Here is a 15,053-nt window from a genome sequence, read left to right on the forward strand (position 1 = left end):
TAATCTTTATTTAGGTTTAAACTTTATCTTATTTTATGAGAACTTCAGGACTCATTCTAGTTTAACTCCTTTCATTTAATAAATGAAGAAACTAAGGCCTAGAGGGGATGAACTTATCTAAGGTAGTCAATTAGTTGCAGAACGGAGTCTCTTGACACCTGCTTCAAAATTCTTTCCATTGTACTAATTAACGGTATAGTTACACTTACTTTAAAAGACGAAAATAACAAACATGCATGTTTCAGAGGAACCTAGATTTACATAGTGATGGATTCATTCAAGAGTTGTAGGTGAATTGTATTTTGAGGAGTAAAGTTGCATTTTTAAGGCAACAAGGGAGCTTATTAATGTTGCTTTTGAAGTCTTTGAAAGGCAAATAAATTACTGCCTTATCCATTTAAGTGGGGCTAAGGATTTTAAAGTTCATTTTCATATTATAGTATGAATTGTATTTCAATTCACATCAATACTTTACCCTTTAAGCTATGGAATTCAATTCACTGAGCACTTTTTATGTGATTAGACATTTGCTAAATCCTATGAATGATCCAAAAGAAGTTTTAGCTACAAGAGATTACTGTATGTATGTTTCTGTATGTATGGTAGTAGGGCAAGATTGACATAGGAAACAATCCTCGTTAAGAAACCAAGATAATTTCAATTACTTGCAATATAGGGATTAAAAGTGGGAAAGTCCTTTTGGATTGGACACATTACGGGAACTTTACTGTTTCATACACAAGCAGAAGAGTAGTGGGCATTTGAGGGTACCACAAGAATATTTAGTCCCCAAATATCTGTTCTATTATTAAGTAGAATGCCACCCACTTCTTCCCGTGAGTTTTTGCTTTTGTATGAAAGGGTTTGTCATAGGTTTCCCTCTAGTTCCAGATAGAACCTCTAGTATCTGAAGCCTTAGGGAACACTGGCAAGAGTAACCAAAGGGCTAAGTACAAAAGAAAAGGAGTGTGACAGTGCTCAAGATTTACTTTGCTTTAGTTTTATTTAAAGGCCAATTCTGGTAGGGTTTAATCATAAAGAAAAAAAATTTCTTTGGGGATTCATTCATGCTAACTACAGTAGGTTAGGGTAATCTGAAGTTGCTGCCTGGAACTGGACTTGCCTAACATCTAGCAGTTACTAGACCCACCTTCATGTGCTAAAAGTCCATTCTTGTTTAGCCATGCAAAGTATTCATAGGTTTGTCCTGATAGGTTATAAAATAGGTTTGCAGTTGGTATTAAGAACGAAGTTGGGTAGGGTCAGCATTGAAGAGATCTAGTAGCAGATGACAGGGTCCCAGTTAACAGACTTTAGTTTAAATGCAGGAATCCAGACTTTTCAGTTAGTGGGGGAAATTGGAAAGCACAAGAAGTCTTCTATTTCAAGAGACTGATATCCTGGATAGTAACCTAATCAAGGGCACAGGTACGGCAATCCCCTAAGGGATCCAGTTATCAAACTTGAGTTTATCAGCCCGATGTAGACATTATGGCATTACTCATGCTTCTCATAGTAGGGTAGATTTAATTCTGGGATTGGCTGACAAAAAGCATTGCATGTATGAGTTATTATGATGAATCTTTTTGAAGAATTAATTTTACTTGACAATTTAATCCCCATCTTTACATACTTTTCTATTAAAATAAGCAGTCTTTCTTTGAGGGACACTGCAAATTTTGGTTGATCTAAAGAAAAAATCACTGAATTTCAAAGAAATATCCAGATTTTAGTAGGAAATTTTAGCTATATTACAAAGTCACTATTTTGATGCTTAGAAAAATGTGAAAGGTAGTAGTAACTGCATAAAGTACTATCTTTAGAAAAGACCCGAACTAAGTTCTGTTATTGTGTGACCCTGGGCAAATTCAAAAATTACCTAATCCCTTAGGATTGTTGTAAAGATTATAGATAACATACACACATTTAATAAGGCACCTGACATATAAATAGGTTCTTAATGTGACAAAGGGAAAAAAACCTGGACTAGAAATGCTTAATCTTGCTGCCTCAGGTTAAGTCAGGTCCTAACACCTGGAAGGCCATTAAGTTTCCAGAGAATAAAATCTCAAGACTAGGATGAGTGTGGAGTGAAGTTTAACGGAGACATAGTTGGATATGGCAGGGAACTAATATATGTTGTACACCTATTCCTGATCACCTACTTTTAGTTTTTTATACATTCTCATTTAATCTTAGTAACAATCCTTCAAAGAAGTCATAATTGTTAAGTTTACAGATGAGATAACTGAGGTTCAGGAACGTTCAATTGTCCAGTGTTAAACAGCTAGTTGAGCAGTGGAGCAAGTACCAAATCTAGTGATTCTACCACAAACCGCCTTAGTAAGGGGAGGTACTTCTACTCCCCAAAATGGGAGATAGGTTTGGATAAGTAAGATTAAACACTGGCTATCTGCAGTAGCTCTTAATTACAATAACACAAAATATTGAACACTGAGTTGAGCTGTGTTGTGTGATGTGATGCAGGAAGAGGAGCCTTGTGACAGGAATGTCAGAAAATTTTCATAGTATTCTAAGAATTGACACAGATTTCAAGTCTAATCATCTTCAAGTATAGTAATGCCTCATTAATTTAGGCTACATTGTAAGGAATTTGCAAAAGTATATACAGGAACTGAGGAACAAAGGAAACATCTGAAAAATGTCCTTAATACTTCCTCCTCTCTCCAATAGTTTAGCGTGAATCAGAGCTATGATATTCCTTAGTGACTTCTGCCCAACTTCTAGGTAAGAGTAACTGAGCCAAAAAAAAAAAAAAAAAAGCATTCTGTAAACATGCAGAATATACAAATATAAACCACAATGCCATATTCCATTTTTTGATGTTCCCCCTTCATCGACATTATTTCCTTTATTGAGCATCTACTTCAGTAAAGCCTTTTGCCAATAATGGAGACACAGAGCTGGATAAGACCTTGTAAGAGCTCAGTCCAATTACACTAGGAATCATGAGACTACCAGGCAGTCCATAGTTGAAACAGACTCAAAAATAAGGCAAAAACAGAAAGATAGAGAATGAAAGTACTTATGATAAATTCAGTCGTGTTGCAAAGCCAACAGGAATTGGTCAGGAAGCAAAAGGGGGAAGGAATAATATGAGATCTGAAGCACAGAATAGTGTAATATGTAGGTTTAAGGAATGGAAAGAAAATCCATGTGATTGGCAGGCTACAGAGGAATGGCTTGGAAGATTGGTACGCATTAGATCCCAAAGAGGTTATGTTATGCAAAGGAACTGAGACTTTATCTTATGGATCAACATTATCACAGTTATGACCAGAGAACCCTTTGAAATTATAATGTGAATACCAATAATACATGTTTAAATTTTTGGTATTTTCTTTAAACTTAAGAAATATAAAAAATCTGAGTAATTTTATTTAAAACCCCCAAATGCCAGAAATAAAGTAAATCATCTTTTATTTTAATCTTATATTTGGTTATCAAGAAACATGCAAATCTCTTCAATTTTAATGAGAACAGTGCTTTTGTGTCTTTTTATCACATATCCGCTTAATATTAGGAGTAATGTTGCTGAGTCGGATACGCATATGAGGTGCGGCATCAAGTCTTTTCCTATATTTTGTTTTTGTTGCAGCATAATATGAAAATCCTGTTTCACATAGGTGCATTGTAGCAAAAGGAAGAAGTACACGAACTGCACGCCTTGCAATGCTTGGGTACTCTTGAATTAGGCTACTCCAAAAATCATTTAGAGAAAGTTCACTGAAATTTTGTTTCACTTGAGAATCAGATGTTAAATCAATCAGACTCTCATAGTCCCGTGCTACTAACGAGGCTGGTTTAACAGTTATTGTAAATGGATTTCTAACCCAAGCATTATTGTCATTTGTTACAGGAAAATATTTTAACAGAGTAGAGCGCAAACCCCTTAGGTGCTGCACAATAGCACTGCAAATGTCTTTGTCAACTGTAGAATTAATTTCAGTCAAAAAGTCACTGAGTGTAGGAAAGCAATCAAAGTTTTCTTCTTCTACAGATGAGGCCCAAAATTCCAATTTTCTTAACAATGATGACATTTTATCAAATACTGTAAAAACTGTCACATTTTTTCCTTGCATTGACAGATTAACTTCATTTAATTTAGTAAAAATATCCGCAAGATATGCAAGTCTTAGCAGCCAAGATGAATTTGTTAAACAATCAGATAATCGAAAAGCAGAATCCATGAAGACCAATAGTTCACGACGAAGCTCAAAAAGTCTTACAAGAACTTTACCTCGGGAAAGCCACCTCACCTCTGTATTTAGAAGTAGTGCTGTGTGCTGGGCACCCATTTCTTCACATAAAATTTTTAGTAGTCTGGACTGATGTGGTCGAGCTTTAATATAATTGATGATTTGTACTGCCTGATCTAGCACATTTTTCAGAGAAGTAGGCATTATTTTAACTGCTAGTGCATGTCTATATAACAGGCAGTGACTACTGGTACTTTCGGGAGCCACATACTTTATCAAGGTGACGGCCTCAGCAATTTTCCCGTCCATTGCCCTAGAAGCATCACTACAAACATCAACACATTTCTCCCATTCAATTTCATGTTTCTGCATAAAACTGTTGATGCAGTTGAAAATTTCTTTACCAGTAGCATTACTTTGCAAAGATTCACATAAAAGTAGGTCTTCCTCAATAGATTTATTAAACCGATAACGAACGAACACAAGCAGCACAGCAAGTCCTGAAACATCAGCTGACTCATCTAGTTGTAGGGAAAACCCATCACAAATTTTCAGTCTACAAACAAGCTCTTCTTCAATGTCGGCAGCTAGATCCTTAATTCGACGTGCAACGGTACTGTTTGATAGTTGTACTGCATCTATTTTTTTACTGTATTGTTCATCAAACATTCGCATCACGACATCTTTTGCACAAGGCTTGATAAGTAATTCTCCAATTGTATGAGCCTCTCCACTCAGGGCTATGTGGTAACTTACATTGTATGATGCCTCTGTAGCACTTTCATTATCTGTATTGACAATTTTAGGTGTTGGGGGTTTATTATTTTCAGGTGAATCAAGATGTTGCTTGAAAAAGCTTATGTCTTTGTCTTTATATGCAGCATGTTTAGTTTCCAAATGTCTTCGAAGCTTACTAGGGGCCAAAGAGCTATTTGATAAAATTTTCTTACATAACACACATTGAGCATGAGGTGCATCTCTATTTCCAAAGTAAGTAAATCCAAAAGACAAGTAACTTTCATCATATTTTCTTCTTTTTGGTTTCTTACTAAATGTTGTTATTTTGTTGGAACTGGACATAAATTTGACCCTGGAAAGCTCACCTTCTGATTTTTTAGAAACTGAAGGCTGCAACTGTTCATCTTCACTTTGTAATATTCCAACTTTTTGATCATTTGATTCAGACACAATTTGATAACAAAAAGATTCTACTTCTTGTTTAAGACTTCCTTGTTTCAGCAACAGATCCATAGGCAAAGTATTTGTGGTACAAAACATGGTTAGTTTAGAATAAACATTGAATATCAAAAATGTGTTGAAATTATAAGACAGGATACATAGAAGACGAGCAATCATCAGAGAGATGACATATAGCAACACATCAGTTAATTTGTAAAGGCTGCCTATGCATCAATGCGCAGATGGAACATCACACGTTCGTGTATCAGGTGATCTCTCATGCGACTTCCTGGTGCTCTCAGGTATGGCACACCTTTTCTTAAAGGTAGATTATCACATAAAAATAAAAGCTATAGAAATAAATTTAGTAGTCTTAAACTTACATTTTAAGATAAACTTCAAAAAATTAATGTTAGCACCTTTTCCTTGGAATACTTATTAACGTAGAGAATATTAATATTCTATAAAACATAATTTGGGAACCACTGAACTAAGAAATAATGAAGACTTTATAAGTGTATTTTTAAGGGAGGGACCCTGAAGAATACATCCCATGGGAGGGGTTAGCAAACTTTTCTTGTAAAGGACCATATTGTAAATATTTTTGTCTTTATAAGCCATATGGTCTCTGTTGCAACTCCTCAACTATGTAGTTGCAGCATGGCAGCAGCTATAGACAAAATGTAAAAGAAGGGGCACAGTTGTGTTCCAATAAATCTCTATTTACAAAAAAAAACAAAAAAAACAAAAAAAAAACAGACAATGTAGCCTTAATTTACCAATCCCTTCTCATGGTAACTTGGAATCTCTTTTATCTTTCTGATGCCTGTTGCCATTAGATACATTTATTGTTGATACTATTATACATCTTAAGGCTTCTTTCAGGGCCAGCAACTAATGAGCTGTATTAAAAATGCACAAACAGTTCAAAGTTTTGAAAGACACAGAACTCTATTGTATCCTAAATACTGTGTGTTAACATTGAAAAACAAACCTTAGACCAAAAAAGTTACCTACTATTTCTCTGGACTTAAAAAACTACAGAAATATTTATATTATTCAAATTAAGACTCATTTAAAGTAATGTATATTTATTGATTACTCCTCATCTCATTAAACTAGAGATGAAGACTTAACCAGAACCTAAAGAAAACAAACTCTCATTTTAATAGGTTTATTCCTCATACAATTTTTAATAGGTATAATTAAAAGGAAAGGTAATGCAGATTTTAGGACCTCAAAAGAATATACTAGCTTTATAAATTAAGGCATATGAATTTATTGTCTATCCAAATATAGTTACTTTTGATTTAAACTTTATGATATGGCTACAGAGTAAGCTTTGTATTCTCATGTTAGATCCTGAATCAAAACGGTTTTCCTATTAATAGCTAGAGGGTAAGATACCTGAAATGAGGAGTTCTCCCTTCTGCAATCACACTTTCCACTTTGGCAGCTTGAAATGCAGACAGACTCTTCAAAAGAATAAAATTAAGGGATGGGGTAGGAGGGGAGTAACCAATAGCCTAGAATGAGAAAAATTAAAATTAGACACTGCAAAAGCAGCACTATCTATAAACCTCTAAGATGACCATCTACTACAATTTATTTTAGATCCAGGTAGTGAGAATGATTCTTTATTGCAATGCAGATCTTGGACTGAAACAGAAGATGCTTAACACAGTAAAAATGCTAACATTTTCATCCTGATAATTTCATTGTTTTGAGATGTTTACTCACCCACTGACTTAATGGAATTACATTAAAAACTTTCAAAAACTAAATCTAACTTTTAAAAGTAAAGTCACACCTTAATGTCTCTAAAATTAAGCACTGAAAGTACTCTAAAATGGAAGCAATCTATACAAGGACGTGTACATGAAACATGCCTTTTGCTATAACCATTTTTGTACCCTCAGCAACCAATTTCCAGGTCACTAACGTTTACTGAGTGATGATCATTGCTTACAATGTGCCAGTAAATGCTTAATCCCTCATAACTGCTCATTTAACCCTTAAAACAAATCCAAGAGTCTGGGACTATCACTAATCCCACTTTAGAGATGAACGAATAGACACACAGGTTAAGTCACCTTACTAAGTTAACAAAGATATCTTTTAAGTGAATAACTAAGCACCCAAGTTCAACTGCTGAACCCACATGCCTAGCCATCATTTGTGTGTCCCTGACATTCTTTAATTTCCCAAGTACTAAAATATCTGGTACCAGCACGGTGCACGGAGAAATGGGTTACAACTGCCAGAAAGTTGAGAGTCTCAAACTGGCAGCAGCAGAAAGCCCAATTTCTCCATTTTAGGGAGCAAAAGATCAAGTAGTTTATCTTTCCACAGCCCTATTTGGATTTAGCAACAAGAGAACTTCGTGGAACTGCTGGATGACCTAAAAGATTAGGATCCCTCTCCTCTGCTGTAAGAGGAGGACACGATGGAGTAGGAAGCTTATTTTCAAGGAAGGAGGGGCTCATCCCCTCCCCTTCAGAGGTGCTTCCCCAAATCTCTCGAGGACAAAGACTCTGGACTCCGTAGAGAGTAAAGTTTCTTCTATTCCACTCCTTGAAATGGCAGAGTGACGCCTCATCTTTTGTCTCTTCCAGTTAAACTGACAGGTAGCTCAATCCATTCACCCTCACCTTCGGGCGGTTCCTGCTTTGAACAATACCCTTAGAGGCAGGAAGGCTGGGTTGCGGAACAGTTCTTTCGAGAGCCTAGGCAGGAGGTGGGTATAAATACCCCTTCCAGTACCTAAATGCGTTTTGAAAAGGTCAACTCGATGTGCGCCCCGGGCCAGCTATCCTTAGCTCTATCTTGTCACAGGTGCGCAATGCCCGCAGACCGCCACATCTGGGACTCGCTTCCTGTCAGAGCCCAATCTCGCCTACTCAACTCTTTACTCGCGTCCCCGGGCGGTCGCCTCGGCTAACAACCACAAGAACACGTCTCAGCACCCAACACCATCTTTCTACTTTATCTCCATCAGTGATGGAAAGAACGGCCTACGCTGCGGCTGGGCTGCAGAGCAGCGCCGCGGTCCCCAGATGAGCCTGCGACCGCCATTTTACACAGCTCAAGGCAGCGGCCATTTCAGAGCGCACCACTCAGCCGCCGTGGCAGCTCTGGTCCTCACCTTCACCGAGGCCTGAACGGGGTCAAGAGCCAGTCGTCGTAGACTGGGGTGAGGAGGGAGGAGGGAGGAATGAAAAATAAAACAGAGGAAAGAAGGATTCGGGGACAGGGTGATGCTCTCAGATCAGGGATATCGCCTGTGCCACCTCCATAAAGGTCCGATTCACGGCTGGCGCGGTCGCTCGTCTGAAGATAAATTTAGCACCCTGGGGCATCCGAACTCACAGCATCCATGAGCGACTCCTCCACTGCCCAATCAGCGCTAGAGTTGCTCACCGCCACCAATCGGCTCTGAGCTGTGGGGCGGGACCGAAGGAAAGGACCAAGCTCGGTTGAGGCGTGGCTCAGCCGCCGCGCTAGGTTAGTGCGAGCCCAGTTGGTTCCAGCTCTGAAGTGATTGTTTTTAAACTTCCCTGCGCCTGAGTCAGCTTGGGTGCTCGTTTAGAATGCAGATGCCTGAGCGTACCGGCGGATGGAGTTTGTGACCCCGTAGGGCCAGACTGGACTCGAGAAATCTGCATGTTCATAGGCTCTGGCGCTCTGTCCAGGGGGCGGTGATTTGAGTAGATTCGCAGTGCCACGAAGGTGTGCGCGGAGGCTCGGCTGCTGGGGCTTTCACGACCTCTTTGTTCCCCGAACCGCACCCGAGGCCCAGGTTACGCAACTGTCTCCTTTTTTCCTTGTTTCCCCACTAGAATCGGGAAGAGACCGCCCTCTGCCTTCCCCGCCCCGCCCGCCCCCGGCGTGTCTGGGGCCCTAGTGAGCCGGCGAAGAGCTAAGCCTAACGGTCGCCAGCGCGATGCTCGCGCCAGAGCGGTCAAGTGACCCCAAATGGGGTCGGGGAGCCGCCATGGAGTAGTAGGAAGGGATAGCGGCGTCTCTGTAGTGTCCGTTGCAAAGACGAAAGAGTCCTCTTGCTCTGTCTTGGCACTTCTCACGAGTGGCACACTCCTCGAAGGAATGCTGGGCCGCCTGTATCCGCGGGCCAGTCCTCTGGAATAGTCAGTTTGCTAGCTGTAGCATTCGGGTATTTTAAACTAGCTCAATGCTCTTCCCTCTTTAAAACCAGCACAGCAAAAGGCTGGTGGTTTGTATTTTCATGTTGTATGAGAACTGCCGTGGAGACCTGGAGTCGGTTTTTCCAAACTGGCACCTTGAAATGTATACACTCGGAGGAAATTGTTGAAGTACGAGTAGCATTAAACCGTAGGTCTCGTTGTTTGCAATATTTTAGCGTTCTGAGGCCCCGTAGAAATAGATAAATGAAAATTGAATCATATTTTCGGGCACTGCACCGGTGACAAAGTCCCCAACTTGTCAAGGGTACCTTTTGTTTTACTTAAATATACTTGTTTGATATGTGAATACATTTCGTAGACATTGAAAAAAGCCGAACCCTTAATTTAACAGTTTTCGACTGCTGCATAGACGTTTTCCTAGGATTGATGATACTAGAAGCCAACATTTGATCCTAAATGTTTTAAGGCCAGCTTCAGATCTTTGCTCTATAGTAGGCACTCCACAATTATTATTTTAAACTTGAAACACAAAAGTGTTTCATTTTTGGGAAGGGGTGTAATTTTATTTGAAGAGCAAAGATTTTCATTTTGTAATTGCAGGAATTGTCTAGTTTCATAATAATGTTGGAATGATATCCTACATTTTCATGTTTTATATTTCAGAAAACCTTTTACATATGTGCTCCCAATTTAATGTTCACACATCTTGTTTATATCTTCAGAAACTGGGAAAATCCAAAACATTCAGCTGGTAAATTCAACTGAAGTCAGGTCTAGGATTTAATCAAGATCCTAAAATCTGAAATATAATTATTAAGGGGCTTGAAACATAAGAACTTTTTCTGTACTTGCTTGATAAATTATGTAGAATGTTGGTTGCTGAGACAGATGAGAAAAATAACAGACAATGTGGAACCCAGATTAATAATGATAATACTGTAGCTAGCATTTATTGAATACAAAGTCTGGGCCCAGGGCTGTTCTACACACTTTTGAATGTAATAGTTCACTTATTCTTCACAACAACCCTGTTAGATTACTATCCCTTTTATAGATGAAGAAATTGAGCACAAATGGTTAGATATCTTGCCCAGGTTCCCAAAACTAATTGGTGACAGCCTAGATTAAGTGCAATGCTGGTTATGGGAACTACAAGCTAGGTGTGTCTGGGTGGGATGTGAACACAAACTTATATTATGTGAATCAGATTACAGTAATATATTGGGTAAGCAGGTAGAGACTGAACATTAAAAAGGAACTTGGTTTGTTACTGTGAGCTGAGTTAAAATCATCACTGGAAGTAGTAACAAGAATTTCGACTGTTATCCAAATTTGCTCAGTTGCTCTGAGAGGCCTGAGATGGTAATGTTGGTTGAAAGAGTTAATTTGTGTTGCAGTTGGATTCGCCAGAAGCAGATGATGGGACAGGTTGCTGTGGAGTCACTATGTAGGTCAGGGTGTGTCTGTCCACCCCCCTCCCCCATTATTGCATCCCTCCCGCAGTTAGCGTTTGTGGGCCCCGGGAGGGGCAGGAATGCAGCTGAGGTTGACCCTGAATGAGCTGATAGCCAGAGGCCATCTGCTGATCACACTATAGACCCTGAGCAGGGCAGCAAGTCCTTGAAAAAAAAGGATCTGAGTGACATGTCTGCATGTCTCTCACAATGTGTAACCTTTAATATAAAGGCAGTAATTAGTACAGTTTCCATTATTTCTGGGAAAGTTATCATTATTGTGGTGGTATGTGCTTTGTTAACTTTTAAGATGTATGAAACATTTAAGAGAATTTAGTGACCACATGTATGAGATTGATTCATTGGTATTAGATTTATAAGAGTTATATATACGCTTACAAAGAGTTCACTGGCTAGATGCTGGCTGTATTACATTTGTAATTGTAATTTAAAATGTCTAAGAAAATTCGATTAGTTGAACATGCAAATTATGTTAAATATTTAAGAAGTATTTAGTCTGTAACATTGTGAATTAGTTAAATAGTAGAGAATAAGTCCATATTTTTATGCAAAGATTATGAGATTTGTAGACTAACAAGATTTATAAATTAAGCTTACTTAAAGGCTTAAGAAATATGGGTTTACAATTTTAATGTTTTGCCTATTATTAAACAAACTAGTTCATGTCAATTATCAATTTTTATTGTGGCTTTTATTCACTCTTTAGAAAATAATGCAATATCATCTCCTTTCTCTCAGTTTTATAGAAGAGAATGAAACCCAGCACTATCACATGACCTTGTTTGATGTCACATTGATAATTGGTGACAAAGCTGGACTAGATCTCAAGGTGTATGGGGCATGTCCTGGAATTCCTTTTTATCTCTCATTGTTCTAAACATTAAACTATTCATTTGGCAGATACACTGTAAATTTTAGTTGATATGTAAATTAAGCCATCTTTTACTCCCTGTTAATAAGTCCTCTTTCTGTTGCAAATGATGGAAATCCAATCCATAAGCAAGAAAGTTAATTTCTTAACTGACATTAAAAAGTCCATTGGTATAGGTACGGGTTTAATGACTCAAATGATGTTGTTCGACTGTGTTTTGATAAGCCCTCGCTGCATGGCAGAATGATGGCCTCAGGCATCCCAAAACTTATGGTGAAAGAGAGCATCTTCCTTGGTAGCACTAGGAGAAAGTTTTCCAGAAAGGTCTTTGATTCACTTTGGATCATGCCTGTGAACCAAAATACTCTCCAGGAAAAGACAGTGGTCATCTTGGGACACATATCTCTTTTAGTTTTGAAAACATAATTTTACTCTAATTCTCCACCAGAATCTCATGGAATGGGTGAGGGGCAGTCCTTACAAGGGAGGAGTTCTGGAAAAATGCAAGAAACTCACTAAATTTACTCTATTAATACATCTCTCTGTTTAACCTTTTTTTTTTTTTTTTTACAATTCCACTGTCATCAATTTAGTCCAGGATCCTATTATTAATCTCCTACCCAATCTCCTGGCTGTCCTTTCTTTAATTTATCTTGCACACAATTAAGCACTCTGCTTATGTTAAAAGTTATTCCCTTACAGGTATCCTTGTTGCTGGAGTGATTAACACCTTGGCTTGGCCTTCAATATTCTCACTAAATTGGTTTCAATTAAAATTTTTCTTTTCAATTTTACTGCAGTGGAGGTATTAGGTGGGAAGTGAGGCAAGTAAGGACTATATTGTCTGGAACTCCCTCTCTTCAGCTAGCAGGTCATGGGATGTGTAAGTTAGTTGTCCTGGCTTAAAGGCCCAAGCTTGCAGTATACATTTTGTTGGTTTGTTAATTTAAATTTTTATCCCAACAATATAAGCATAAAGTATTTGCAATATTTTATACCATTTATTTTAGTATTTACCTCCATATTTCTCAATAAATATGTGTATAATGCTATTTGTTTACACATGACCCATCATTGTCCCAACTCTAAATCTGCTTAACCTGAAAGTTATAAAACCCTCTGTTTTATGGCTCAGTCCTTCACTGTTCCAATCCTAAAATCCTGAGAGAGGAATCTGGTCTCAAATTATATTTTTTTATCAGGTCATCTACCACTGGCTGACATTTGGGTGGGCTGTCCTTATGTTGAATTTCTGTTCTGAACTATTTCCAGGAATGAGATGGGTGTGTGCTCTAAGATGGCTTTAATAATTTGGTGCCTGTTGTAGCTAACATCACAGATTGATGCACTCAACTCAATTCATTCTCCCTCCTAGCAAGTCTTATTGCTTGAGGCTGGAAATCCAGAGACTATATTTCCCAGAAGTTCTTATAGCTTGGATTCATGAAACCTAGTTTCTGTAAAACAGATGTACCTTCTTGAGGTATGAAAGTTAAAAGTGAGCATTTTGAGGTAGATGCTGTATTTCTGCCATTTCTGTTATTTACACTGGCAGATATTAGTTTTTCTGAGATATCTTTAGCAGAGGTCCCAGCATCCAGACTCTAAATTTCTTGGGTGGTGGGAGACAGGAAGCAGGACATCCATTTCACTGATTCAGATTATGGCAGAGTCAGCAGCTACAGTGATGGCTTCTTGATTTTCCAGCTCCATAAACGTGACAGAAGCATGGTGCCCATGTTGAACCAGTCCTATAATAGTGTTTTGGAAGTCTTTTGTGAAAGCACAGCCTCAACTCTGTTCTATTAGCTCTTCTAGTGATTTTATAAATCCCTAATTCCTCCAAGTAAATCTTTCTTTTTAAATTAGCTAGAGTGAAATCTGTTATTCACAATTGAATTCTAACTGATGTACTTTCAAAAGCATTCTTTAAATATTTGTACAACATTTATGTGATGAGGCAATGAGAAACTTAATTTTCAATTAAAATTAAAGACAGGTCCCTAGTCAATATTTTCAAACAATTTAGCAGTGTATTTCATTTTTTATAGTTTCTATTCTCTTTTCACTTTTCTTTTGCAATTTTTCTGAGCCAGACATGTTCTTTGAAGACATATTAAAAGGTTTAAAATTTGTTTCTACAGTGGATCATTGGTTTCTGGCCAATAGCATTATCAATGAATTATTTGGTTTGAGATTTAGCCTGCCTGATGAATTTTATCTACTTTTTCCTGCATAAGTGCAAGACGCAAAAACACATGACAGACTTAGCTAGACTTGAGGAGGGCTGTGAGGCATAGTTAATACAAGTCTAGGAGGAAGATTGATTTTAAATCACACCTCCACCATCTGCTTCTGGTATAGTCTTTGGCACATCTCAATTTCATCTGAAAAAATAGGCTTAAAAACAATAATATACAATAATTTCTCGGTGTAAATAAAATCATATGTGTAAAGCACTTGAAATGGGGACCGATATGTAATAAGCATCTAATAAGTGTTAGATTAACACTATTGTTTTTAGTTTTCACTTCCCTGTACAGTATTTCAAGCTGTGGTAAATTTATATTCCTCCACCTATATAAGACTTTGCCTGTGGAAACCTTAATTGTTTCTATAGTTACTAATTATTCCAGTGCTATTTCAGTGCCCCTTATAAATATTTGGGTAACTGCCCAACTGCCTACCTTTTAATCCAGCTCTGGCTATGGTTAAGAAAGGATCATGTGAGGAGCAGAAGCTGAAAGAGGGGGCAGTTCACTCAGAAAAGGACTAGAGCAGACATTGCAGTGAGTAACATCTCTAGTATAATCTTTATAAAAGGCTTAAGACACTTCATCACTTTAAATTGTGACATACCTCACAAGTTGCCATACACTCCTTTTCTAGATGCTGCAGTTGAGACCTGTTCGTCTAGATAAAACAAATTATTAGGCCCTGAATTGAGAGGCTAAACTATGGCAAATCAGATATCTTCTCATATTGGGAGTGGGGAGTAGGAATTGTACTTGTATCGAGAACTCAGGTCTCATACATTAATGATAATCTACCTGGAACTTCATACTGTACGGAGCACCTTCGCAATTCCTTATTTGAACCTCAAGACAATTCAATGAGTTAAGCCTCCCTGCTTTTTTACAAATGA

The 15,053-nt window shown here is 38.0% G+C and overlaps 1 protein-coding gene across 2 annotated transcripts; it reads right to left on the reverse strand.

Annotated features, from left to right (window-relative positions):
• Window positions 1-3,424: 3,424 nt before the first annotated feature.
• ZBED5 (zinc finger BED-type containing 5) lies at window positions 3,425-9,172 on the reverse strand. 2 transcript variants are annotated; one of them, XM_016147329.2, is made up of 3 exons: window positions 8,545-9,172; window positions 6,807-6,925; window positions 3,425-5,717 (listed from the first exon to the last, which is right to left on the reverse strand). In XM_016147329.2, the coding sequence occupies exon 3, from the start codon at window positions 5,574-5,576 to the stop codon at window positions 3,492-3,494; it is 2,085 nt and encodes a 694-aa protein (XP_016002815.1). In that variant the 5' UTR covers window positions 5,577-5,717; window positions 6,807-6,925; window positions 8,545-9,172; the 3' UTR covers window positions 3,425-3,491. The 2 variants fall into 2 exon arrangements, with proteins under 2 accessions (XP_016002815.1, XP_016002816.1); XM_016147330.2 differs by having other exon boundaries at window positions 3,425-5,749; window positions 8,545-9,171.
• Window positions 9,173-15,053: the final 5,881 nt, after the last annotated feature.

The sequence above is a fragment of the Rousettus aegyptiacus genome, unplaced genomic scaffold, assembly GCF_014176215.1.
Source record: "Rousettus aegyptiacus isolate mRouAeg1 unplaced genomic scaffold, mRouAeg1.p scaffold_m13_p_5, whole genome shotgun sequence".
NCBI lineage: Eukaryota > Metazoa > Chordata > Mammalia > Chiroptera > Pteropodidae > Rousettus > Rousettus aegyptiacus.